Raw genomic sequence first — 24,421 nt, 5'->3', positions numbered from 1 at the left:
CGTATCTGCAAAATTACCAACACCTGGTCGAACACGCCCTGACCGGATTTACGCCGCGTGCCGTAGCGGTTTTTGACAGGTCACGAAAATAGAGTCCTCAGTCTAGACTGAAAAAGGCATCGTGCAGATGGTGATGCTTTTCTCAACAACCCTTTATCGTGCTGTCCTTCAGAATAAAGTGTTGCAAAATAGCCAAAGAAAAAGCTAAACATGTACAAGAATTGACAACGACACTACTACTTTCTGTATAAAAATATTTAAGATTTAGATTTTTTCATTCTGTATTGTGTTCTGCTTTTGCTTATTTTCCCCTTGACTCTCTGAGCATCATCAAGAACACATGTTTGAAAATTTCCCAGAATCCAATGTCAGAACCTCTGGTCTCAATATACAAACAATGACTTTAAATGTCATGCAGGAAGCCAATATAAACAAAAGTCTGTTAAACATGTTCCAGGATGTCGCAACAGTGTGACATTAAACCACTGAGCTGTTATGAACGTTTACATGACCACGGCGGACCTTAATGTATCCCATTGGGCAACCTCCAATTGTTGACCATATTGAATGTATTAGGGATGGACATACATTTTCATTAATCAGACAGGGAGAGAACATCAATCAATCAAGTAAATGTCAACTGTTATTTTTTCAAACTTCCTTTCCATGCTAGTAGTACATGTATATCTAAAAAAAAACACACTCAAAAAAATAACACACAGTGAACAATCAATCTGTGTAAAGGTTCTTTATTATTATTATTATTTTCAAAATATCTTTGCAACGAGATGAAATAGGGTGGACACCCTGGAAACGTGACACACAAGGTAACACATAATGTACATCAAAAGTCAGCAGGCGGGTATTGCACAAGCTTGTCATCTAAAATCATTTTGTACATGTATTAGTAGTAGTGCAGGAATGGTATACTATGACACACACACACACTGGCATTCATTATTATCATAGGAAAAAGCTTATACAGCGTTCATTTGGTGACATGTTTTTGTCAGTGGCGAGCCCCTCAGATGGAAGTGCCACCATCAAAGTCAACCAATGATGTGGTTATCAGTGCTCAACTTCCTGTGTGCTCTTTTGTTCATATTTCCCTCTACGAGCATGCAGCTAACTATTCACACTGATACAGTGTTATCTACATTTACATCAAAGCTGGAAATCAGGTACTTATATATATATATATATATATATATATATATATATATATATATATATATATATATATATATATATATATACATATATATATAAATCAAAACAGGCATGGAATGTTGTCAAAGAAATATTTCTCAGTGAATTACAATCTATTCAATTTAATGGTAGAGACAAGGCAAATGCATGCTAGCTAGACTGCGCTGTTTGAGCTTGTGTGTTACAGGCACGGTGGTGCTTTGAGCTAAATGCTAACCTTAGCATGCTAAGATGACGACGACGACACGTCCACATAGGGTTTGATTCATCTCCAACTTTGGTACCAAACATTTTACAGTTGTACCTTGACTTACGAGTCAAGTATTAAATCAGTTTTGGCCATTGAAATCAATTCAAATTCTACTAAACCATTCTAGCCCACCCACTAAAAAAACTCCACAATTTGATCGTTTTCTTTTTTTAATGTGTTTTATATCTTTATAATAGCGTGTGTTTTCACTTCTTTCTATATTGCATTATATTTACTGCATTTTTATACTAACATTTTTAATAACACACGGGTAAAAAAAAGTCAATATAACTTGATTTGAAGGCTGGAACAGATTAATTACAATTCCACTCATTTCAATGGGAAATATTACCTCGAATTATGAACGTTTCAATTTCCAAATGGGCTCACGGAACCAATTAAGATCATAAGTTAGACGTTCCACTGTATTTGACTTGTTACCCTGTTCAATAAACTGCTGAAAGTACTGTACATCGGCAACTGTGGCTCTCCTTGCCCACATGTGAGGCCATAACAGTTTGTTTTTCACTTCACTTGAATGGCCGAATATCTGAAGCTTGCTCGAACCAAGTTTGCTTGTACAAAGCAAAAAATTTTAAAAATCGACTACGCGATGGCTCATAACTTGAACAACTCTTAAGATGGCGCACTCTCAAATCAAAGCACAACTGTATTTGCAGTCATCGTAGGTGCTTTACTATTGTGTTAGAGCTTTTTTAGAAATGGAAAACTAGCTTAGCAATAGAGAATGCTGTTCCCTAGCTAAACAGTGAAAAATCACCCCGAAGCTATGATAAAACAGACACTTTCACTCATTGTACTTGCAAGGATGTGCTTCACAGCAGTTAGCTTGCTCACAAGGACGTCATCACCAACATTTACGGTATCAGTGCTTTGACTCATGTCTTGTATAAAAAACAAAAAAGTATCTGATAGCCATAGTTAGCCAAAAGCTAAAAATGATTTGAACATGAAGCACATCTGGATGTGCTTAAAACTAGATACAACACTGCTTTGTGTTTCCTGTGTGGAAGCAAATTGAGATGCTTTGGTGGGGGCAAAAAGGGCAGTGGGGCACAATTGGAGCCGAATGTAAGGCATGACCGGTTGTTCCACACTGGGGGAGGTAAAGTGAGACTGGAAAGAGATGCTCTCTTTTCTTGTAATGTCTCTGGTGCTTCTTCTCTTGCCATCACTCCTTCCTTTGGCCCATTTCCACCAAGCAGTACAATTAGGAAGGGAAGGGTATGTCTTTTTGGTGTTTCCACTCTCACAAGTTATGGGTACCAAAATGGTGGACACTTTGTTTTTGTTCACCTTTCAAAATAAAGTTTCCCATACCTCTACTTATTCCACCTTATTGGAATTGCACCTGTCTGGCAAGTATGTTGTACGTTAGTTTTTTTATGTACAGAATGATCTGTATGTGGCAAGCAGAAAGTGGTTTCTGTGTTCTCTTCTCTGGTTTCTGTGTAAAAGGCAAGGATGGATAAATCCTTCTATTAAGGCTGTGATGCATCAGTTTTGTGGGAACTTAATACATCTCCGCGTTTTTTGTTTAAGGACTACCTTTCACACTGCCAGTCAATCACATTTGTTCTGTCTTTTTCTCTCATGTCGCCGTTCTGTATAAACGGCATTGACATGGAACGGGTTTGAAGTTGACTGTCAATGTTCTGCGTTCTGAGATACGTTCAGAACTGTAACAGAGACAGGAGAGCAATTTTGAAGAACATAAAAGAGTAGTGTCGCACCTCCCCTGGGTTTTGTGTAAATGGAAAGGATGAAAAAATACCAGTCTCCTGTTTTGGTGCTGACGTTGTCACAAGTCTAATTATCTGACTGCCTAGCGCTGAGTGCATTGGCACATAGTTGTGGCAATATCTCACCTTTGTGGGATTCAGTGTAAAAGCACAGGTGGATCACTCCCGAGTTGTTCTGTTATAGTTCTGATGCAGAGATTTGTGCCGATGTTGTCACAAATCTGCAATGTAAAGAAATATACTCTAACCAAGGTTAAATGAAGGCAAAACTACGCTTGGTCTTTCCTAGCAAGCATTTTTTCCCCCTTTAAAATCGTATTTTGTTATTGAGATTTATTACTGATATGTTTAGTTTAAAATAAAAGGATTGTACTTGTTATATTACTCTTTTTGGTTCCCTTGTTTTTAAGACGAATTTTCCAGCGTTATCATCCAATTGTGGGATGCGCTGTCGATGCATTAAAGGCCATACAGATGCGTCAATATCCCGCCTATCCGTGGGTTATGTGTAAAAAAGCCGAGTCATACAAATACAAGCCAGATGGAGTTCCAAGATGTACTGTACTACCTGGTGGAAACATATCTTGTGTTTATAATCCATTCGGGCTCATGAGGTGCATGTGGTGCACTTGCGCATGCTGGACCTCAACATGAGCGTACACTCCTGGGGGACTTCTGGATTTTCAATCATGCGCTGCCACAGCCGCTGCTCCTCCCCATATGAATCCATCCAGTCCACCTCATTCCCGTAACTTGTGCCTTGAGGGAACGAATACAGAAAAAAAACCATGGTTTTATTGTGTTATGGGGGTGATGTGAGCAGATTACTTTTACACTCGTAAACTTAAAACACAGCAGAAAATTGATCAAATCTACGAATCAATCATACTGTACACTCTAAAAACAATTGGGTTAAAAATAACAACATTTGGGGTCAGAAATGGATCGATACACACATTGGTCAATTTGACCCACTTTCTTGCATTGTTTTGTACAAAACAGCCCATTTTTTAGGGTTGTTTTGTACAAAACTACCAATTTTTGGGTTGTTTTCTGCAAAAACAACTAAGAAAGTCGGGTCAAATCGACCCAAGTTGTGGATCGTTCCATTTTTGACCAAAACATTTTGTTATTTTTAACCCAACTGTTTTTAGAGTGTATGATTATATTTTTAGGCCTTGATACAAAATGTTGCTTGGAAACGTCACCAAAATTCAAGCTGGACATGTGTTCTGAACTCCTGTTTCCCTTTCAGAGTCATGTTGAAAAGAATAATGCTGCCTGGAAGAGCTCTGCGTGGATTTAATGAAAATAATAAATTATAGTAACTTACAAACCATGTTCCCCCATTTTTATAACACAGTATATATAAAAAAAATAAATAAATAAAACGGACTGTGACTTCTTAAGGACCCCCATGGCTTTGCCTCCCCCTGCATTCGATTGTGCTGGTGTCCCATTGCAGTCTTGCACATACCTGTGCCGGCCCCCAGCCTGACTCCGCCCAGGAAGACATTGCTGGCCAGGGCCTCCTTGTCCCACACGGTCAGCTCCAGGCACACATTGTTGAGGTCTCCTGGCTGCAGACCGCAGTAGGTGAAAGTGTGATTCCATTGCGGGTTCACCGTGCGACGCTCCACCGCCGTCTTGTGTTTAGTGGACTTTTGGCTGTCCGGGAGCAGGTAACTGCACACAATGTGATCCAAGGCACTGACTGATTACGACAACCTTAATGGGTAATAAGTGTGATTATTCTCTCACCCTTTGACAAAAGGATCAGACGTTCCTCCAGACTTGACAGCCGTTAAATTTTTGGCCCCCTTGACGAGCAGCTCAACCATGCCTCCTTTGGGTGGTGTGAAGGTGCTCTTCTTCTTGCCCTTCAGGAAGCCTTTCTTCACTGAAGGAAGCAGACAGAGTTTTATATTAAGTATCAAAAAACACATCCATCCATTGTCTTCATCCTATCCGAGTTCAGATACATTAAAACTAGGGTAAAATCACGTGCGTAATACCCCGCCCGCCCCACCACCCTATAAAATCACACTTAAAGTGGAAGTCAACCCAAATATATATTTTTCAAGAATATGTTCTATGCAGGCCCACTAGTTGAAATATGGCATCCTGATTAATATTGCATTTGTGGAAAATAAGTTAAGCAACAACATCCACCCGTTTTTAGCCATCTGAAGGGGCGGCCATTTTGTCATTTCTGTCGACTGAAAATGACATCACAACTACTCAGGGCTCAGGTAACGACCAATCACAGCTCACCTGTTTTCTGAAGCTGAGCTATGATTGGTTGTTATCTGAGCCCTGAGAGTCTGGGATGTCATTTTCAGTCGACAGAAGTGACAAAATGGACAGAAGTTTAAAACTATGATCTATTGCCATACCCGATTAAGGTCCTACATATTTTTAGGATCATGTTTTCGAAAATCTTGTTCTTGCGCTTGCACATAATTTTAGTCAGCTATTTTTTTTTCTCTACTTTGCTTTTAAATCTCTTTACCTTTGTTTGTAACCACTTTTTATTACAACATGTGAAGCATATTGTGTTACGGTGTGTATGAAATGCGCTGTGATTTTTTTTTTTTTTTTTTTTTTTAACGATCCCTTGATACAGGCTCGGTACTGGTAAACGTCGAAACAATGTGAAACATTTTCCTTTCTTACCCTTACTTATATCTGAAGGCACCGCTCTGGTTGTGAACATACCCTGTACTTGATCCAGAGTCAGCATGAGGTTCTTCTCTGCAGGAATGTACTTCAACACCACAGTCAGTTCTCCCTTGTACTGCATGTTGGCATCAATGCTGCTCTCCGGCTGCGCAAACACATCGTCACTTGTACATTTGGCACATCACCGAGAACAAAGTCTTGAGGAGTGGAGTGGCTACCTTGGGCTGCAGACCGAACCACTCATCGATTTGGGAATCGAACTCCCACGAGTCAAAAGTCAGCTCTACTTCTCCCAGGAAGCTATTGTGCCCGAAGCGGTCGTGGTGCCACACAGACACCTGCAGGGTACGCGTTTCCAGCTGCGAGTGGCTGATCACATACTACAACCAAAGAAGAAGACACAAGTCAGTTCGAACTGAATCCAAAATATAGTGTGTGTTGATGATTTGCACCTACCCTCAGGTTCTCATTAAAAACAGGATTGATGCTGTTGGCCTTGATGCTGGTCTTCCTCTTGCTTTGGCGCGACATGTCCGGCAGCAGGTACGTCTTCACGTAACTGTCAGGAAACACACATGGTCGCTTTTTCTTTTGGTGTGGACCAAAATATGATGAGATTGTGACTTTCTAAAAGGGACACTGGAAATGCTTTCTGGAGTGCTGTATGGCAGTGATTCTCAAATGGGGGTACTTGAAGGTACTTCAGGGGGTACTTGAGATTTTAAAATATGTTTCAAAAGTAGCTGCAATGCGAAAAAAAAAAAAAAGAAAAAAAAGCTTGCTCACAGCAGCTGCCTCCTTGCCACCAATAATGACAAAGATCCTCAGGAAAGCACAAGCCCGAGTGTCTCACTAAATGCAAAAAGACTCTGTTCAGTGGTGAAACTTGGTAATGTTGTTAGTCATCTTTTTAATTATAAAATAGAAATTTCAGGCAATATTTTTCAAAATTACGTTTAAGGTTTCTTTTGGAGAAGAGATTCTTACTGTGATCGCAAAGGAGGACACTATATTGATAATTATTCTTGTGTGCACAAATCTTAATGATTAAAGAGGAAGTTAACCCAAACATGTTTTTTTTTTTTCAAGAATATGTTCTATGCAAGCCCACTAGTTGAAACAAGGCATTCTGATTAATATTGCATTTGTGGAATATGAGTTAATACACCCATTTTTAGCCATTTCAGGAGGCAGCCATTTTGTCACTTCTGTCAACTGAAAATGATATCTGTCTTATTCCACAAATGCAATATTTAACAGAATGCCTTGTTTCAACTAGTGGTCTTGCATAGAACATATTCTTGAAAAAATGTGTTTGGGTTGACTTCCCCTTTAAGTTAGTTCTCTTTTTTAAGTTGCATCTTTTCATTTCCAAATAGGTCTAGATATTTAACTCCAAATGGAGTTCCGAAGTTGAATAAATCAGACATTGATGGCATAGCACGCTGTTTTAAGTCTTTTTGCTTTTTCATCCAAAACTGTTTTGCGCTAGTTAGGGGGTAATTGGCTGAAAAAAATATTTCACAATGGGTACATGAATGAAAAAAGGTTGAGAACCACTGCGGTATGCTATTCCATGGGTTGGAGTGAAATGAGGCTACTTTCAAATCTTGCAAGAAGTTTGAAAACTGCAAAATGCCGCTTTAATACTAAGACGTTTTGCTTATATCTCAGTATTTCCTCAATAATGGTCACATGCTCACCTCACACTAACATACTGGAGTGGTTGCTGGGTCATGTAGGTGGGGTGTGTGTGTGTGTGTGTGTGTGTGTGTGGGTGTGTGTGTGTGTGTCTCACGCATCAGTGCGTTGCCTCCTCTCGTCTCCCGTGGCCAGGTTGTGGCACTCTTTGACCAGCACGTTGAGAGCGCCCGTCTTGTAGCTGTAGCTGATGTTCAACAGGATCTCGCCACTGACGCGGGCGTTGCCATAGTCACCCGTTTCGCTGTACATGCTCATCATACTGCTGATGCTACTCTGGTGGGCGCAGACAAAAGAGACACAGGTCCATGATGGCCCAAGAGGACGACGAAGAAGAAGAAGGACGGGAAAGAGGAGCGAAGGTGAGAGGACTTTCTTGATGTCCTTGTTGCTAAGAAATGTTTGCCAGAAGGACATCAATTTTCGAAACTTTATAACAACCTCTTTTTAACCATTTCTACTATGTTACCGTTTTACATTTGACAGCAACAAATTTGGTACAATTTGTTCCTCTAGCACAGGGATGGTCAACTGGCAACCCACACTCTCCCTCGTATAATCGAACCCCCTCAAAAATGAGTGGGGGTCCACTGTATAGTTTTAAGTTAGGAAGTGTGTGGTCCTCTGTGGGCCCCCCAAGTAGCGCTGATGAAAAATTGTGACCACCTCCATTATTTAAAGTTTCCCATCCTTGTTCTAACATTTTGATTTTATTCTTGTAACTTGAATACTTTACAACATACATACAACATTAAGTCTCATTCACAAAAGTTTATGAGTTTTTATTTTAATATTACTATTTCATTTTTAGTGCTTTCTGACATATTTGGGGGAAATTACAATTTCTCTCATAATATTACGACTAACTGTAACCACAACTTCATCCTTATGATAACCTTTTCACTTAAAATTTCAACTCCTCTCATAATATTACGACTAACTGTAACCACAACTTCATCCTTATGATAACCTTTTCACTTAAAATTTCAACTCTCTCCTAACTTTAAAACTTCTCTCTTCGTAAGAGTACGACTTTGTCGTAACATTTCAACTCTATTCTTGTGACATTAAACACTGCTCTGTGAAAAGTGCTACATAAATAAACAATATTTTAAAAACATTAAAATATTTCACACCTCTTGAGCTCAATCTAAATATTAGATGCAGCACAATGTAGTGCACTGCTACTAAATACTAGGGCTGCACAATTCTTTGAATTTTCAAATTTGGAACATTTCCATGAAAAGTAATAGGAATTGCTAACAGGGATTTATGGGAATAATCCAGTAATTTACTTAACAGGGATTTTAAATCTCTGCATAACACCACCAGATTTCATAGATATACACTTGTAAATTGACTTATGAATGCCCAAACATTCATGTAATTTTACTGTATGAGCCATCCCTTGGTCAACATTCTTCCTTAGTGAGCTAAATATGCTATCTTCAGATACACCACTGTCCAAGTGGGAAAAAAATACTTGAATCTCAAATCATCTTTCGTGGATGTATGAATGTATGGAAATGTACGTATATAAGTATATATGCTTCACATTGCACTATGGATTGGAAAAAGTGGAACGGGAGCCTTACTGTCTCAGCGTCAGAGTCAGGGACATTGAGGAAGGCCCACCTCCTCTCTGAGGCAGGAGTGGAAGACTAGCCGAGGGTTAAGAAGAGAAAAAAAAGAGAGAGAGAATAGAACTAAGCCTTTTTGACATGTTAGTAGAAGAGACAAGAGAAATTAAGCACAAGCAACCCCCAACCATCACCATCAGCACGCCGGGGCCCCCGAGGACGGGCTGCAGAGATTGCCGGCAGTACATCCAAGAACAACATGACACTGGTTACCATGGTGATTATCGCAGCCAAGCTACAGAGATTAAGGCTTGTCCGGAACTGGCCGTGAAATCAGCACCGGCGCACATAATCAAATTGAAGGCCACTTCATCCATCGTGTTTGCTCAGCTTTGCTCATCATATTATATTACGTACATATAGTTACTCTGCTATATTATTAAAATACCCTTTCTATTACTTATAAATGTTTTTGGGGTACAGGTGTTGGGGGGGCACACAGTATGCCTTGTGCTAAATGCTAAGAGAAACATGCTACTCCTCCTAAAATAGTGCTAACATTAGCATGCTAACCATCACACCAGGATTCTTATGCCACCATAATAGCCCTACATACATCAGTACTAATGTCAATATCCTGTTCCTCACAATATCAATGTGCACTATATCAATGCAAGAAGAATAAAATTACATCAGTATTGAATCTAAAATGTTCATATTTTTGTAGCTTTTTGGCATCACTAATACAGTACAGTATTTGTTGTTCAGTTACAACCTGCTGATAATACTGTATTTACTTAGACACATTTTTAATCACAAATGAAAACATTAAAAACAAACAGGTTGGAGACAGTTTTAAAATCAAGTGATGTTGCTTGGTTGTAAAAATATTGAAATAGAATTAAGGATTTCACTTCATTAAAATGGTGACTTAAAAAGCGATATTTTCTTCCTCAAAAAAATCCAACTTTATTTTCATGACTTTATTCTTGTAATATTATAATGTGATTCTCATAAGATTATGACTGATAGAAATGACGCAACTTTTATCTCAATACAATGTGACCTAGAATATGACAATATGACTTCATGAACATTCGGAATATTTTTTCAGGAGAAAAAGACTATTTTTCTTTTAAATATGACTTTATTCTCTAAAAAAATATCACATTTTGTTGTCATAGTATGATGTTTTTTCTTTAAATATCACAACTCTTTTCTTCTATGTTTGCTTGAAATAAATCAAACCTTTTTTTCTAAATAACAATTACTTTTGCATAGTAATAGTAAAACTTTTTATTTTAATAATACAACTTTGTTCTTACGATACACTGTAATAACTTTTGTTTGAATATTGTAGCTTTATTCTCATAAAATTACAACTTTATTCTTGAACAATGTAATATAGTTATAAATGTTTTTTTTTCTGTGACTCCATTCTCAAACCGAAACATTTGCAAACGAAGGTAAGGTTCCCATTGAAATTCATAGAAATGCAATTAATCCGTTCCAGCCGCAGAATGACATTTAATTTACCTAATTTTCATTGTTTTGTGGTTAAAGGTAAATACTGTGCAAAATAGAAACAGGTGAAAACATCATAAATGACAATGAAATAACAGTGTGTTCACTAGCAAATCACTAAGCAGTGCCATTTTAGGGAAAAAAACAAACAAGCTCTGAAGCACACAGCCAATGATGTGTATGCGGCTAGAGAAAAAGTACAAAGCTCTGAGCTTTGCACAGCCATGCCATGATTGTTTACAAACTGAAAATAACATGTTATCTGAGGTATTTTTTTTCTTTTAAAAGAGAGTTCATAAGCAGAATTGTTCATAAACTGAGGTACCACTTAAATAATAACAACATTAAATTTACTTTTTAGGAATAGAATGTCATTTGTGATGAACACTTGGGCCTGCTACGCCACTGTGTTTTATGATGGTCATGAAAATGGTACTGCGGGAGCTTACTATTTTTACGAGGCTGTATTTGACGCAAAACGATTGAGAACCGCTGCATTAGCTCAAGCAGTGCAGCACCGTTTGCGTGTCCATCTCTTTTTGACAATGACAAATGTTTTATTCTAAAAAATAATAATAATAACTTATTTCTTTATCAGGTCCTGTGTGTTCATTGTGTGGATTACGATGCACCACATCCTCCACCCACACCCTCAATTAATACACAGTAAGGTGTGTATAATTCTTAGACACGCCATCATCAATGTTATCATATCATAAAACAACAATGTTGAGTTAGGTGTGCTGTGTGCGCAGCAGCAGAATTGTGTTTGCGATGCCTTAAAGCTCCCTGTCTATTTACACAGTCAACACACACAACAGGTGCTGCACGCACCCAGCGATCAAGCGCATGTTTGCACTGCACCGCGAGGTTGCATACATCCACGCTTTCCCCACCGTGTGCGCTTAGCGCCAGTTCAAAAGAGGTCGCGTTGTTACCGTGGACACGGCGTTGCCGAGGTGGCGTCCTGCCGTCTGACTGTGGGCCGACATCAGGGCGTCGATGTCTTCCTCGCCGTCCTGGTCAGAGAACTCCTGTGGACCGTCACATTGAACGTGAAGGCAGTTGGAGATGGCCCCCGGGCCTTTGGCCACTGAAGCGCTGTTTGTTGTGTGTGTGTGTGTGTGTGTGTGGGTGTGTGTGTGTGTGTGTGCATACACGCATACAGCCAGCTTCCATAAAGTCAATGAGACAAGTGTGATCATTCCTTGGCCTGTTTAGCAAGTACTGTAAACGTCTTAGCGTGAAGACCGAACACACTCCCCGTACCGTCTAAACAAAACAAATGAAAGCAAAATGCATTTGTCGGAAAAACAACCACATTTGGTAACTGAACTTGAAAATGGACCTCATAAAAGCAATAATAAATCTACTCGCATAGGGGTCTAGGTTTGAAACTGAAATAATAGTTCCAAAACATGCAGGTTAGGTTAGTTGAACACTCTAAATTGTCAATGGGTGCTAGTGTTGTGTTCACCATCTTTCAAAGCAAACATGGTGAAGCTGAATTTAGCTGTTATGCTGCATGTAAATGGGAAAAGCTGCCAACAGAAGTGAAGTCAGCCCCTAGTATGAATGTTTTTAAATCCTGGTTAAAAACGTAGCTTTTTGTATTCCATACCTTTGCTGAAGGTCTTTTTTAAATCCTTTTTTTTTTCCTTTTAGTAATTTAAGAAACTTACTACTGCCTGGATGACTCCCATGCTTCTGTTCCATGGGCTAGGGAGTGCAAATACTAATCTCATCCTTTACTATCGTTTTTCCTATCAACATCCGCATAATGGTGCATCGCTGGTCAGCCCGCTTTTTTAGCAATGCCACATACCGTCTCATTGAGGCCTGGCACAGAGCGGCTTCTGAGGCTGAAGGTGTCGTCGCTGAGTTCTGAACCTGCAGCTGATAGGTCCATCTCGGAGCGACTGTGATCTGATCGACAAGAAAAGAATGGAAGAAGTCTTTATGATAAATATTGAAATTGAATGATCCCAAAATATCAGACAATGAGACTGAATAAACTGCAATAGTGTACGTGGAAATTGTACATGAATTATAAATTCTATATATGCAGGTGTGAATGGGAAACTCTGACAGCAGCATTAAAAAAAAACTAACAAATACAAATCAACAAATGTGATGCAAATGCACAAATAGCCAAAAGTATTCAGAGAAAAATCATTTTATTTCGAAAACATAGGTTGACCTAAACCTTACCACCAGTATACCGGCACAATTTGAGATTATTTATTACGTTTCAAAAAGGCAATGTAACAGCCCAAAATTGTGCCACATACATATGGAACAATTCAGAATCAATATTTATCTTCTAACATGATCAAAAAAAAATACAGTATTAAATGTATTGTTTGCAGATGGTTACAGACATGTTTTGCTTGTTGAACTTCAACTCGTTTTTTATGACCAATCAATAGGAGTATAGAAAATGTTGATGTCATTGAAATCTGATTGGTTAAAGAAAAAGTCCACTGACCATGTAACTCAAGTAACATTGGCCAGCACTGCTGATTCAGAAGGCACTGGGCGGAGTAGTTAGACATAACATCACATAGGGGCACATAGAGGTGGAATCTGATTCCACAAAAAAAAAAAAAAATGTACATGCACATCTAAATACTTAAAAATGAAGAGAGAAAACTGTTGGGAATGAATGAATACATTTTAATGGAACAAATATTAGAAATTTGGTTCTAAATGTAGCTTGTTAAAACAGTGCAGAAGAACACATTTGGCATGAACACGTTTTACGATAGGTGCTTGAGCAAAATCGGTGCGGTATAAATATAATATGTGATAAGCACGGCTGTGCCCTTTACGACTTATTTTATAGGCAGCTGTGGTTACTTAAGGAACCGTGCACACTTCATGGCAGCAGCTGTTCCTGGAGTGCACGCAAGTATCTGTTTATCAATATGTTTATTAATGTGGTTGTTTTGCATGATTTTACGAGAGCCATTTCAAAATAAAACTTGGATGGGATCTCATTAGACTGTGTCGACAGTACCAACCCGATGACACCGAAGCCTGGGACACGGAAATGGTCGGGGCGACGTAGTCTCTCCCAAGATTGCCTGTAGCTTTCTTCTCAGGCGCGCTGCCGCTGGAGTGAAAGCTGGAAACACTCTCCGCTCCATCAGGCTACATTGAAAAAAGGTAGCCGTTAAAGTACATGAAACAGGATGGTGTCGTGGTTGCATGTGTGTGTGTGTGTGTGTGCACGTGCTGCGTTGGCTAACCCTGACCCTCCGGTTGCTGCTGGCAGTGGAGTATCTGTCAGGAGTTTTGGATCGTCCATTGTTGAGCACTGTTGGCATCCCGGAGGTGTCGCTGCTTTTGCTAAGAGACACGAGTACAGAGGAAGTAGTAAAATGCCACTTTTATTGTCAAAACTTTGTGGGTAGGAACAGTAACACAGTGAAACCCTACATATTTGTGCTTTGCCATTCTGCTAAGGAAAAGTTGCCTTAATTTTTAACAGACACCTGTTGGAATGATAACTTGGAGCGGAGTAAACGCTTCGCGTGCTGTGAGCGTCTCCGTCTGAAGCCGATTTGATTTGGCCACTGATGCCGTTCTCCGACCTCAAGGGTCTGCTGCCCACTTTATCCATCCTCACCCTCCTGTCATAAACACACAAACACATACATACAGATGTAGATTTTTTTTTTTTCTTTTTTGCAGGAAGCTGAAACAACACTGAGCCTTTTCATCCCGTTTAAATCGGCTAGTCAGTTAGGCAGTGAGTCAGTGAGTCAGTTAGTTAGCTACTCAGATGGTAAATCAGGCACTTAGCTAACCAGCAAATTGGCTGGTTGGTTGGTTACATAGTCATGCAGTTAGTGAATTAGATGAATAGGTAAATAGTTAATTAGTGAGTCAACTGTCAGTTAGTCTGTAAATGATTTGTCAGTCAGTCAGTTGGGCAGTCAGTCTGTCAATCAGTAAGTTAGTAAGACAGACAGTCAATGTTAGTCAATCAGTCAGTCATTAAGTCAGATAGTCATTAGCTTTGTAGGATAGATTAGGTCAGCTAGTGAATTAGGTAGGCAGTCAGTCACCTAATCAGTAAATTGGTTAATTAGTTAGTGAACTGGGCTGAATATCAGTTACTTAGGCAGTAATTCATTTAAAGGGTGAGTGTGCAGTTTTCAAACAAGAAAAGCAAAGCAAAAGATTTGAATATAGCCTCACTTCACTCCTCCCCGCCATTGTGTCCAGGACAAAAGCCACACCCAGGGGCGGGGTGGCCATCGGGAATTTGGGGAAAATATGTACATTACCCGAAGAGCCGGTGTATTTCCGGGCCAGTCCTGACTGGCAGCACCCCATTGCCAATTACGTTCCAGGCCATGATGGCCCGTCGATGACAACTTTTCAGCGCATGAGCATATGAGTACAGCTTGGTGCATTTAAAAACCTCCGTGGGTGATGATGATGTCAAGTTGGCCCGGGAGATCACAGATCACCGCTGTGATGTGGGCACTTGGAGATTGCTTTCCATCCCGATCACTCGTGTCTCACTTTCAGTTTTGACTAAAGTTTGAGGAGGGCTGGAGCATGGGTCAAATAAGAAGCCCTTAAATGTCAATGCAGATCTGGATTGACAAATTGACTTGTAGAGCGGAAGTCAATCCAAACATATTTTTTTCAAGAATATGTTCCCAGCAGGCCCACTAGTTGAAACACGGCATTCTGATTAATTTTGCATTTGTGGAATATGAATTAAGCAGCAAAATGCACTCGTTTTTAGCCATCTCTGGGGGCGGCCATTTTGTCTTCCGTCGACTGAAAATGACATCACGACTGCTCACAACGACTAATCACTGACTTGTTTTTTGAAATTGAGCCATGATTGGTCGTTGTGAGCAGTTGTGATGCCATTTTCAGTCAACAGAAGACAAAATGGCCGCCCCCAGAGATGGCTAAAAACAAGTGGATTAACACTTATTCCAGAAATGCTATATTTATCAGAATGCCCTGAGCATATTCTTGAAAAAAAATATTTGTTTGCGTTGACTTCCCTTTTAAGGCAGTTGGCACCCCGTATTCTAATGTTGTGACTGGATCGAAACAGCATCGCCTAGAATCCAAGTCAAACAGCTAAATTTAAGTGAAGGTTTTTCAAACCACATACAGTATTTTATTTTTCATTTTTTTGATAATACATCTTATTAGATGGTTCAGAAGTTTCGAACATTGTTTTTACTGTACACTGTGTTTGCGCTTCTAAATATAACTCTTCAGTCTTACCCTCTTTTTCTCAGTCCATCCACAAGATGTTTGGACCTCCTGCTGGATTTCGGAGTATCGACCCTCCCCGACTCAGGACGGAGCGTCAAGGTCTCTGGGGACTTTCTATCCTCAGTGGCTTGGGGTAAAACACATGGAGGATGGACATGATTTAGAAAAGGCAAGACAAGAAGGATATGTAAGCGCACGAGTGAAATTCACCTGTCGGACTGCTCAGGATTGTTTGCTTAACCACGTCACTGCTCAACAGTTTGTGCTCAAAGCGCTTTGATCGCTCCTCCAGGAACCACTCGCCTGTCACCACCTTCAACTCCCTGGGCACAGCGTGGAAACAACAGGATCATCTACACAGGAGCATAATACCGAAGAGTTGCCAATATATAAGGCTAATATCATCAGTCAGTCATGGGTGACGTCACACGAGGCTAAACCATCACGAGGCCTCGGTTCAGCATTTGACTGTATTGTCTTTGTTTTTAAGTTTGTACAATGGTTAACTGCTTTTAACCCCTGCTCATTTTTCATCTCAGGTACACGCTAAAAAAAACATTTGCCTCGGTCCTGTGATACGAAGTGCCCTCAATGTTCACGAAAAAAGAAAGCTGTATTTAAGAAAGATAATCAGCAGTACTACTGAAAATACAGGTTTAAGTTGACATGTAACACCAAGCCACCTCTGCTAATAGCTAATATCAAATGTGTTATTTCAGTGTGTAATAAACAGGTAGCCCTTCTCACACAAGCGCAGTAGTGGACACTTACGAGATCTTAGCGCACACGTTACACCTCCACTGGCGCCGCTTTGGAGTGGAGACGCGGCATTCGTTGCACACACGCAGCTGGCACTCGTCGCATAGCTCGCCGCGGTCGAAGATTAGGCCCAACGTCTTGATACAGCGGGCGCATTGACGCTCCGCCGACTCCCGCGGTGGCCGGGAGCCTTTGCGTTTGATCTCCAGCAGCTCGTTCTTCAACTTCCTGTTGGAGAAAACGCACCAACATGGGAGCTTGAAGAAGAGGGAAATGAAGTCCATGAACAAACATTCTCACTCCATGCTGACGTATTTTATCAAAGGCAGTTTGCGCCGTTGTGGGTGTGGACACAGCCGACCCTATTCGCCCCCAATCAAAGGTAAACTATCCTGAAAATACTGTACATTCAAAATTCTAGCCTTTGGCACCTGACAATCAGATGTGAGAAGCACTGTAGACCCCATCCCGAAGGTTTTGGACGTATCAGAGGTTCTCTACCTCTGACTGTCTTCTTTTGACCCAGATAAATTAACCCAGAACGAAATTTAGACGATAAAGTTTCAGGAACTTTTAGTTCTTGCTAATTTGTAACATACAGTATATTCATACCTGATCACAATGATTGCATATAAAGGGGCGGAAGGGGGCTTCCTCAGAGGAATTTGGAACTAAAAATCCACATTTGCACTTTAAAATTAAGAAATTATTTTCACTCCATTACATGAGCATAATAATTATCCGTAATTCCTGCCACCACAATGACAAGTTCATCCTGTGAGCCAAATTAAAACCCTCTAGCGATTTTGGCCCGCAGGCCGTATGTTTGATACCACTGCATTTGATGCTTTTGTTTCATGAGAATTTGAAGCCCAGACAGACGAAGGCCATGAAGTGACATTCTCACCGTATCCTCTTCTCCTCCCGCTTCCGCAGCTTCTCGTCCTTCTGCAGCACTTTCAGGATGCTATCTCGCTCGTGCTCCAGCAGAAAGGAGAGGTTGAGGTCGTCGGCCACATCCATCGCTGCCTCGGGCCTACGCGCAGCCGGTGGAATCAGCCGAGCGGGGACGCCGTATGGAGGTCAACGCCGACTTCTGCTTCACCACGCGCCTTTGTTTCCATCGCAGGCATCATCGTCGTCATTTAAGCTTCACATCGTTATAGTGAACTTCTGTGGATGGCTGTACAGCGGACCAAAGGGAAAAAAATCAATACAATTACACTGTGATTTGCAAGAATTAAAATCCCGATTTAATGTGTTTGACATTTTCAGGTGTCACATTATAGGAATTCGATGATTGTCAGAGTTGTAAGGTCATATTTAATTGGTGGTGACATTCAAAGTGTAACGCTCATACACACACATACACGTACCGTTATCAGCTGCCGTTTTTTTTTTTTTTGTTAATGACAAGACAAGAATCTGTAATTGCAAACACGACTACACTCATTATTGTAGGGGTAGGGACAGGGGCGGAGCCAGAACGTAGCTAATAGGTGGGCCTGGAAAAATCAGGGTGGGCCTGAATATTTCTCTCACCGAGCACAATCCTGTCCCGACACATCCCATATTCAAATAAAACAACAAACTGAATATTATGAAGTTCAGATCTTCCTTAGACAACTGCAATTATGCCATTTTTAACATTTAATCAAATAAAAAAACACAACAAAGCATTTATTCAAAGATAATTCAATAATAATTTACTAACCATTGAAAAGTATATATTTTTTTCATGAATTCTACTGGGTGAGCAGTCTTTCAATCTGGGTGGGCCTGTGCACACCCAGGCCCACCCATGGCTCCGCCCCTGGGTAGGGAACCCATAGCCCTTGAGCCAAACAGCATTTCAACCTCAATGCAATGAGGACCAAAGTATTGGGACCATGGTAGAAATAAAATACAGTGTCTCTCATAGAACAGTGTTTCTCATGAGCCAATCATCTTTAACATTGGAAAAAAAAATTCACTCCACACCATTTAGCAAAATGATTCACAAAAGTAAAGAAAAGTGTTGATTATGTAACTTCAGTCATTTAATGAAAGAGCATTTCATTGTTCTCCCTGTCACTAGACGTGGTTGGCATCGATAAATTAACCCCCCCAAAAAGTGATTAGAATATTCTTTGGGGGGCTCAAAATAATTGACATTGGCGAATTTTCCGGCATCACACCTGAAGATCTCTCACAGCGCACGAATGTGCCGTGGCGCACTGGTTGAGAATTAATGTCATAGAGCATCACACTAATTGACTTTCAGATCTTGACTTGATTGAGAAGAGCTTTGCCATCCCTTTCTTTTCATTCGCCCCAAACCTTTCCGCCCTGCTTGGTTTCCTCCTCTTTCAGCGACATCCTCTTGCCTGCGCTTGTCTCGTCACTTGCACGCCAATTAGGGAAGCCGTGCAGCTTCATTATCAACAATTGCGCTGCTGGCTCTTGGGCTGAGCTGCAGCTGCACTCTGATCAGTCAGGAGATTTTCTTTCACTTTTAAGTCGCCACCGAGGGAATTTCAAGTAGGGAAACAAGAGGTAGTCTTCAATTATGCCTCGTGGCTTTTGACCCTTTTTAGGACACTCGCATTCTAAAATTTAGCCCTAGAAAAAAATTATTGCAGTTATTGTTTATTGGAATAATTTGTTACAAATTATTGCTTATTTGATTGTGTTTTTTAATAAATCTACCTTACTGCTTTACATTTTACAGTGGTTTTATTTGATCTCTACCATATATTTAAGTTTTGTTTTTTTACTGATGAACAAGGTGCACGACTGGTTAGCAGATCTGTCACATGTGACCCGTTAGGAGGATAAGCGGTACAGACAATGGCTGGATGGATGACTGAGAGAAATCACTTAATAAAGTGTGTGGCATTCATTTGGACTTGACTAAATTTTAAAGCCAGCTAAAATTCCAGGAACTTTTACACTTTCCAGACAGACTGATGGCATCCCAAAGGTTCCTGTATTTTTTTAAATCACGACATAACTAGCAAGGTCTTCTTTTGGCCCTGATAAATTATCCTGGAACTAGTTCCTGTGGTCCAATTTTCGTTCTTGGCATTTGTAGTTCCTAACAATAAAAAGGTTCACATGAATGCTGGGCTGCAGAGCCCTACTTAAGGTTCTTGGACTTCTCGATCCTACTACCGCTCTCTCATGCGGGATTTTCTTTCGAATGAATTACCCTCAAATCAAATGTAGACAATAGTTCCTGTGCTCCAAATATTCAGTATGTACATATCGCATTACCACCCAGAGTACCAAAACTTAGTGCTAGACACTGCCCTAAATGTTCCGGGGATGTTTTGAAAGTACTTGCCTCTAAATTGACAAAATTCACAGTTCTTCTCATCATGGCCCAATGGTCCTCTAAAAGTTCCTAGTTCTGGGGTCAAATGTCTCATAACGCAACCAAACATACAAAAGGACGAGAGTTAGCTAGAGTAGCATTCTAGCTACCATGCTAGAATGCAGATTCCGATCCAATTAGTTTTATGTTTATTTTTTTAGTATATTTTCAAGCTCAGTCATCTAATAATCTTCAAGTGGATTCATTTATTTGTTTTTTTTTAAATGTAAAATATACTCCATTTGCTTTTATTTTTGTCTTTCTGGGTTTTCTGCATCTCTACGTTTCGGACAGCTCAAACTTTATGATCACTGTTTTTTTATCGCACAGTGGTGTGTGTGTTTGTGTGTGTGTGTGCGCGCATGTTTGTGAATGTATGTGTCCCAGTGTAGTGTCCCGCCTGCCCTCCCCGAGTGCACACATCCCACACATTCCGATTGGCTCTGCCCTTGAGCAAACAGGAGACGACAGGAAGTTTGGCTTTTCAGCTCAAATGAATGCACTAGGTAGCCTCGCAATAAAAACGTAGCTCAGAGGAATGAGTGACTCACACTGTTTCTTTCCAGTATTTTTTCCCTTGCTGCCTATAACGAGTCCTTTGTCACCAACTTGAAGCCTTGGCAGGTTTACAAACAGTACATGTGCCTCTCTGGAAGTCGTTTAGGTTTTAGGGTGCTGTTTTGTTAGTTAGTTAGTTAGTTGGTTAGTTTGTTTGTTTATTTTGACGTTGTTTTGTTTCGTTTTTTGTCTTGGTTTGTACTTAAATGTCCTGAGACCCCACCCAATAAGATTTAAGTAGCTTCTATGTGGTGTCGCTTTCACATGATTGTATGGTGAACTTCAGGCTGCCTTCATGGTGGTAAATGTGCCAGTGTCATATTTGGCAATGATATTTACAGGGGTGACAAAAGTAATCCATGTAAGATTATTATGAGATACCTGAAATTGAAATGAAAGCAGAAAATGTTAGCGGAACCACTAAATCTGACTGTGTCAATCGAAATTCAGCGTTGTTAGCTACGTAAAGGCAGATTTGTTTTTTCGTACAGTGATCTCATTTGATTGACACTTTTTCAGTGTTAATAAGGTGTTAATGCCATGAGAGATTACACATCGCACTTATTGCAGCTGTCGTGTGGTAATCGCCACCCCTCTGACGCAGACGACTTCCTCCTGAATAATTCACGCTGGAATTGGTGACCAATAAGCAGCTGGTCATCGGCCAGTGACCCAAACACCAAGCACACATCAATATATACACACACAGGAGAGTTGAAGTCTTGAAAACATTAAAAATGCATCGCCATAAGGTCAATAATGCCCTGCTTCACAGCTGCTTGTATGGCCCACCCCCTAAATCAATTCTCCGTGACACCCGGCAGCCACGTTGTGTTTGCAGAGACATACTGCATGGCCGGCGGGTGTATGCTTTGGACTAGTATTAAAAATACTTGGACACGCAATAACATTTACGGAGCTGACAAAAGTAATCAATGTAAGATTATTATGAGATACCTGAAACTTTGACTTTTTAAAAAATAAACTGTCAATAAGTATCTATAGTCACCTTTTTAGATTGAAAATGTATGTTGTTTTTGGTTGTTCTATTTTATTTTTTTTTAACTGGGACAATTTAAATACCAGAGCTGAGCATTCCGCCTATGTGACTGGCCGCTCCGCCTATGTGCTTATGATGGACGCCCATTTTGAAGGCAATAAACGAAAGATGGGAAACTTAAACGGGAAGTCAACCCAAACATATTTTTTTCAAGAGTATGTTCTATGCAGGCCCACTAGTTGAAACAAGGCATTCTGATAAATATTGCATTTATGAAATAAGAGTTAATCCACCCGTTTTTAGCCATCTCAGGGGGCAGCCATATTGTCACTTTTGTCGATTGAAAATGAAATGCTTTGTCATCTTAGCAGTTTTTAAGTACATCCCCCTGCACCTCAGCCACTTCCTGTGATCCCTGCTATTTAACCATCAAAATTCTTCTTATACCACGTATACCAACGTTTGTCCTCGGTCAACTTTTGATTCGCATCTCTGATCACAAGTCAACAGCGGTCTGATCTGTCCAACCATGACTATAAGAGTGCTACAAATAACACCCTCCCATGTCACATTGCACCTGTCGTCGTTTTTTGTATCGACTTATCAACACCCTCGGGCTGCTCCTGTTCGTCCCTGCTGGAGCTCAGTGGAGCGGGAAATAAGAAAAGGAAAAAAAACAACAACAAGAGCTCCTGTCTCGAAGGAGCTGTTTGTATGACATTGCTGACATTGGCAGTAGATTAAAACGGTGCTGTTTTTGAAACTGAACATCAATCGATTCCCAATTTGGTTTACATCCTGGTGGTCAAGCTTGGATATGCGTCACTCTCACGTCAATATATTGGAAAATGCAATCGGATAATGTCATGGACGATGTGGTGGCACATTTGCCTGACTTGAGTGGAAACAATGCAGGTTCAGTGTTTCTATATTATTTTTTCATGAATTTGGAAAAATCATATTGTATTGGTTCAATAAATTGCTTAATGTGTTGTGTAAATATTATGCAGTCATTATTGGGAAATACAAATGTCAAACAATTATAAGCTGTCCTTACAAGTCAAATTTTAAAACCCAATTAGATGAATTAAGAGTGGTTTTGGATAGTGCACGTTTGTGTACTTTTCCTTCTAAAAAGTGACATCGCCAGTGTCTGAAATGAGTATCACACCCTTTTCTGTGATTTTGTGAACAGGCCTTCATTTGTCATTTTTTTTCAACACCCAAGGAATAACGTTTTGTTTTGTTGTTGTAGCTGTGTCAACATGTCACGTTTCTCCAATTTCGGCGCCTTCATGTCAACCTGCTTGAACCTTGTCCTCTTAATGGCTTGTTTGTGTCCTTTTGGCCACTAATCAGAAGCAAAGAGAGGGTGGCGTTGGCTCAGGAAATGAGCGCCACTCCTCCCAAAATGAGCAGCAGAAGGAGAGGCGGTGGCCACAGGAAGGAAAATAGATGATTGTTTTAATGAGCTGTGTTGATGTGACGAGCAGTATAGGGGTCAAACGAGGACGCATGCTCAAAACTGACTTGAAAACATGAGTCAGTGCTCTGACCTTGGAAATGATTTCAGTCACTAAAGGAGTTGGGTGAATTCATTTCAAAATAAGAGCATTTTCAAGAAACAGATTATAGCATTTTCAACTACAACTACAGCAATAACACGACATATTTTGTCCTAGGGTTACAAGAGTGTTGTGTTGTGAAGAAAGTCATCATATTTCTCTCGCCCAAAAATATAATTTGCCAAAGTAAAGTAATGGTTTTATTTGTGTTTCTCACATTTTTTAGAAGTGTTATAATCATGCGAGTCATCTTTTTTATCTTGAAAAAATATATTTGTGTAAAGTCTTATCATTATGACAATAATAACAGTTAGTTGACAAAACAAAATTGCTATCCATCTTTTTTGTTCTTGAAATGGGCGTCTCGTGGTGTAATCCATGGTATGACATGCGTTGAACCACTATGCCAGTGAGTACAATGGTACCGCAGGTAATGTGTATGAAAAAGAAAAAAAAAAAAAAAGAACTATAGTGTTGTGCAGGCGGTTAATAAAGATGGCTCTGTGGTATCGCAAAACAGAACATTGGTCTTTCTTTTCAAAAGAACCCAACAAAACACGGCAGTCGGTACTTGGCCCGGTTTTGGACGATTACAGTGATGGATGAAAACACACTTCCGTCCTTGCTTAGCCCGTCCTTTTTTTAAAAAAAAAAATCATCCTCCATCCATATCTCTGATGCATACATCATGGAGATTTCAACTTGGTCCTTTCATTGTCTCATTGTGTGTCATTAGGAATGTTGGGTAGGCAGATTATTGGCTTTTGAGGTTCCACTATATGTGTTTAATGCTCATTTTCAATGTCAGAGAGGTCTTCATTTAACAGCATGTCATCATCTCGCTAAAAGCAGAAACAGCAGATGATTCAGAATGACGCTGGATGAAAGCACTTAGTTCCATTCATTGCATTGAGTTGAGTTGAGTGCACCCTTGAAGCGCTTCTGGGAATCAAATTAAATTTTACTTCCGCTGTTAGCGGATCTCCGTCGGGACTTTACGACAGAAATGACGACAATTAATAGACTCTGATTAATGACGTGCATCCCTCACAATAAAATCTGTTGTTTGCGAGCCACTTGAGGAGCATTTTTGCTTCCTGTGTGCATGTTCGGAGAGTTTGTTTTTTTTGACAGTATGTTTGGATGTTATTAACCCAGTTTCGCAGCCTCGCCTTGATAAGCAACGCGCTCACGCTTGAATATTTTATCGTGCTCCTTC

At 40.2% G+C, this 24,421-nt stretch overlaps 1 protein-coding gene and 1 long non-coding RNA gene across 8 annotated transcripts in view; one reads left to right on the top strand and one right to left on the bottom strand.

The window, feature by feature from the left end:
- Positions 1 to 733: 733 nt before the first annotated feature.
- sytl5 (synaptotagmin-like 5) overlaps positions 734 to 24,421 on the bottom strand; it is a 33,128-nt gene continuing 9,440 nt past the window's right edge. For 2 of the 5 annotated variants that reach the window (XM_086051704.1, XM_086051705.1), the window contains exons 2-18: positions 17,632 to 17,907; positions 16,737 to 16,952; positions 16,176 to 16,288; positions 15,975 to 16,092; positions 14,207 to 14,344; positions 13,961 to 14,060; positions 13,733 to 13,862; positions 12,535 to 12,635; positions 11,648 to 11,743; positions 9,201 to 9,266; positions 7,703 to 7,881; positions 6,361 to 6,463; positions 6,123 to 6,284; positions 5,941 to 6,049; positions 4,984 to 5,122; positions 4,700 to 4,908; positions 734 to 3,981 (exon numbers count right to left, since the gene is read on the bottom strand). In XM_086051704.1, the coding sequence (XP_085907830.1) occupies positions 3,830 to 3,981; positions 4,700 to 4,908; positions 4,984 to 5,122; positions 5,941 to 6,049; positions 6,123 to 6,284; positions 6,361 to 6,463; positions 7,703 to 7,881; positions 9,201 to 9,266; positions 11,648 to 11,743; positions 12,535 to 12,635; positions 13,733 to 13,862; positions 13,961 to 14,060; positions 14,207 to 14,344; positions 15,975 to 16,092; positions 16,176 to 16,288; positions 16,737 to 16,952; positions 17,632 to 17,747 (2,247 nt within the window). In that variant the 5' untranslated portion in view covers positions 17,748 to 17,907 and the 3' untranslated portion in view covers positions 734 to 3,829. Of the gene's footprint in view, positions 3,982 to 4,699; positions 4,937 to 4,983; positions 5,123 to 5,940; positions 6,050 to 6,122; positions 6,285 to 6,360; positions 6,464 to 7,702; positions 7,882 to 9,200; positions 9,267 to 11,647; positions 11,744 to 12,534; positions 12,636 to 13,732; positions 13,863 to 13,960; positions 14,061 to 14,206; positions 14,345 to 15,974; positions 16,093 to 16,175; positions 16,289 to 16,736; positions 16,953 to 17,631; positions 17,908 to 24,421 lie in introns of those variants that run through there. The other 3 variants (XM_086051706.1, XM_086051707.1, XM_086051708.1) reach the window with 3 other exon arrangements.
- On the top strand, positions 7,691 to 16,637 carry LOC147136328 (uncharacterized). 3 transcript variants are annotated; one of them, XR_015089568.1, is made up of 4 exons: positions 7,691 to 7,967; positions 13,555 to 13,877; positions 15,989 to 16,152; positions 16,225 to 16,637. It is a non-coding gene; the product is annotated as an uncharacterized LOC147136328 (long non-coding RNA). The 3 variants fall into 3 exon arrangements; XR_015089567.1 differs by lacking the exon at positions 13,555 to 13,877; XR_015089566.1 differs by lacking the exon at positions 7,691 to 7,967 and having other exon boundaries at positions 11,416 to 13,877.

The sequence above is a fragment of the Filicampus tigris genome, chromosome 14 (assembly GCF_054856515.1).
Source record: "Filicampus tigris isolate MCC_2025a chromosome 14, RoL_Ftig_1.0, whole genome shotgun sequence".
In the NCBI taxonomy this organism is placed as follows: domain Eukaryota; kingdom Metazoa; phylum Chordata; class Actinopteri; order Syngnathiformes; family Syngnathidae; genus Filicampus; species Filicampus tigris.
This window is presented reverse-complemented; position numbering and strand designations above follow the sequence as displayed.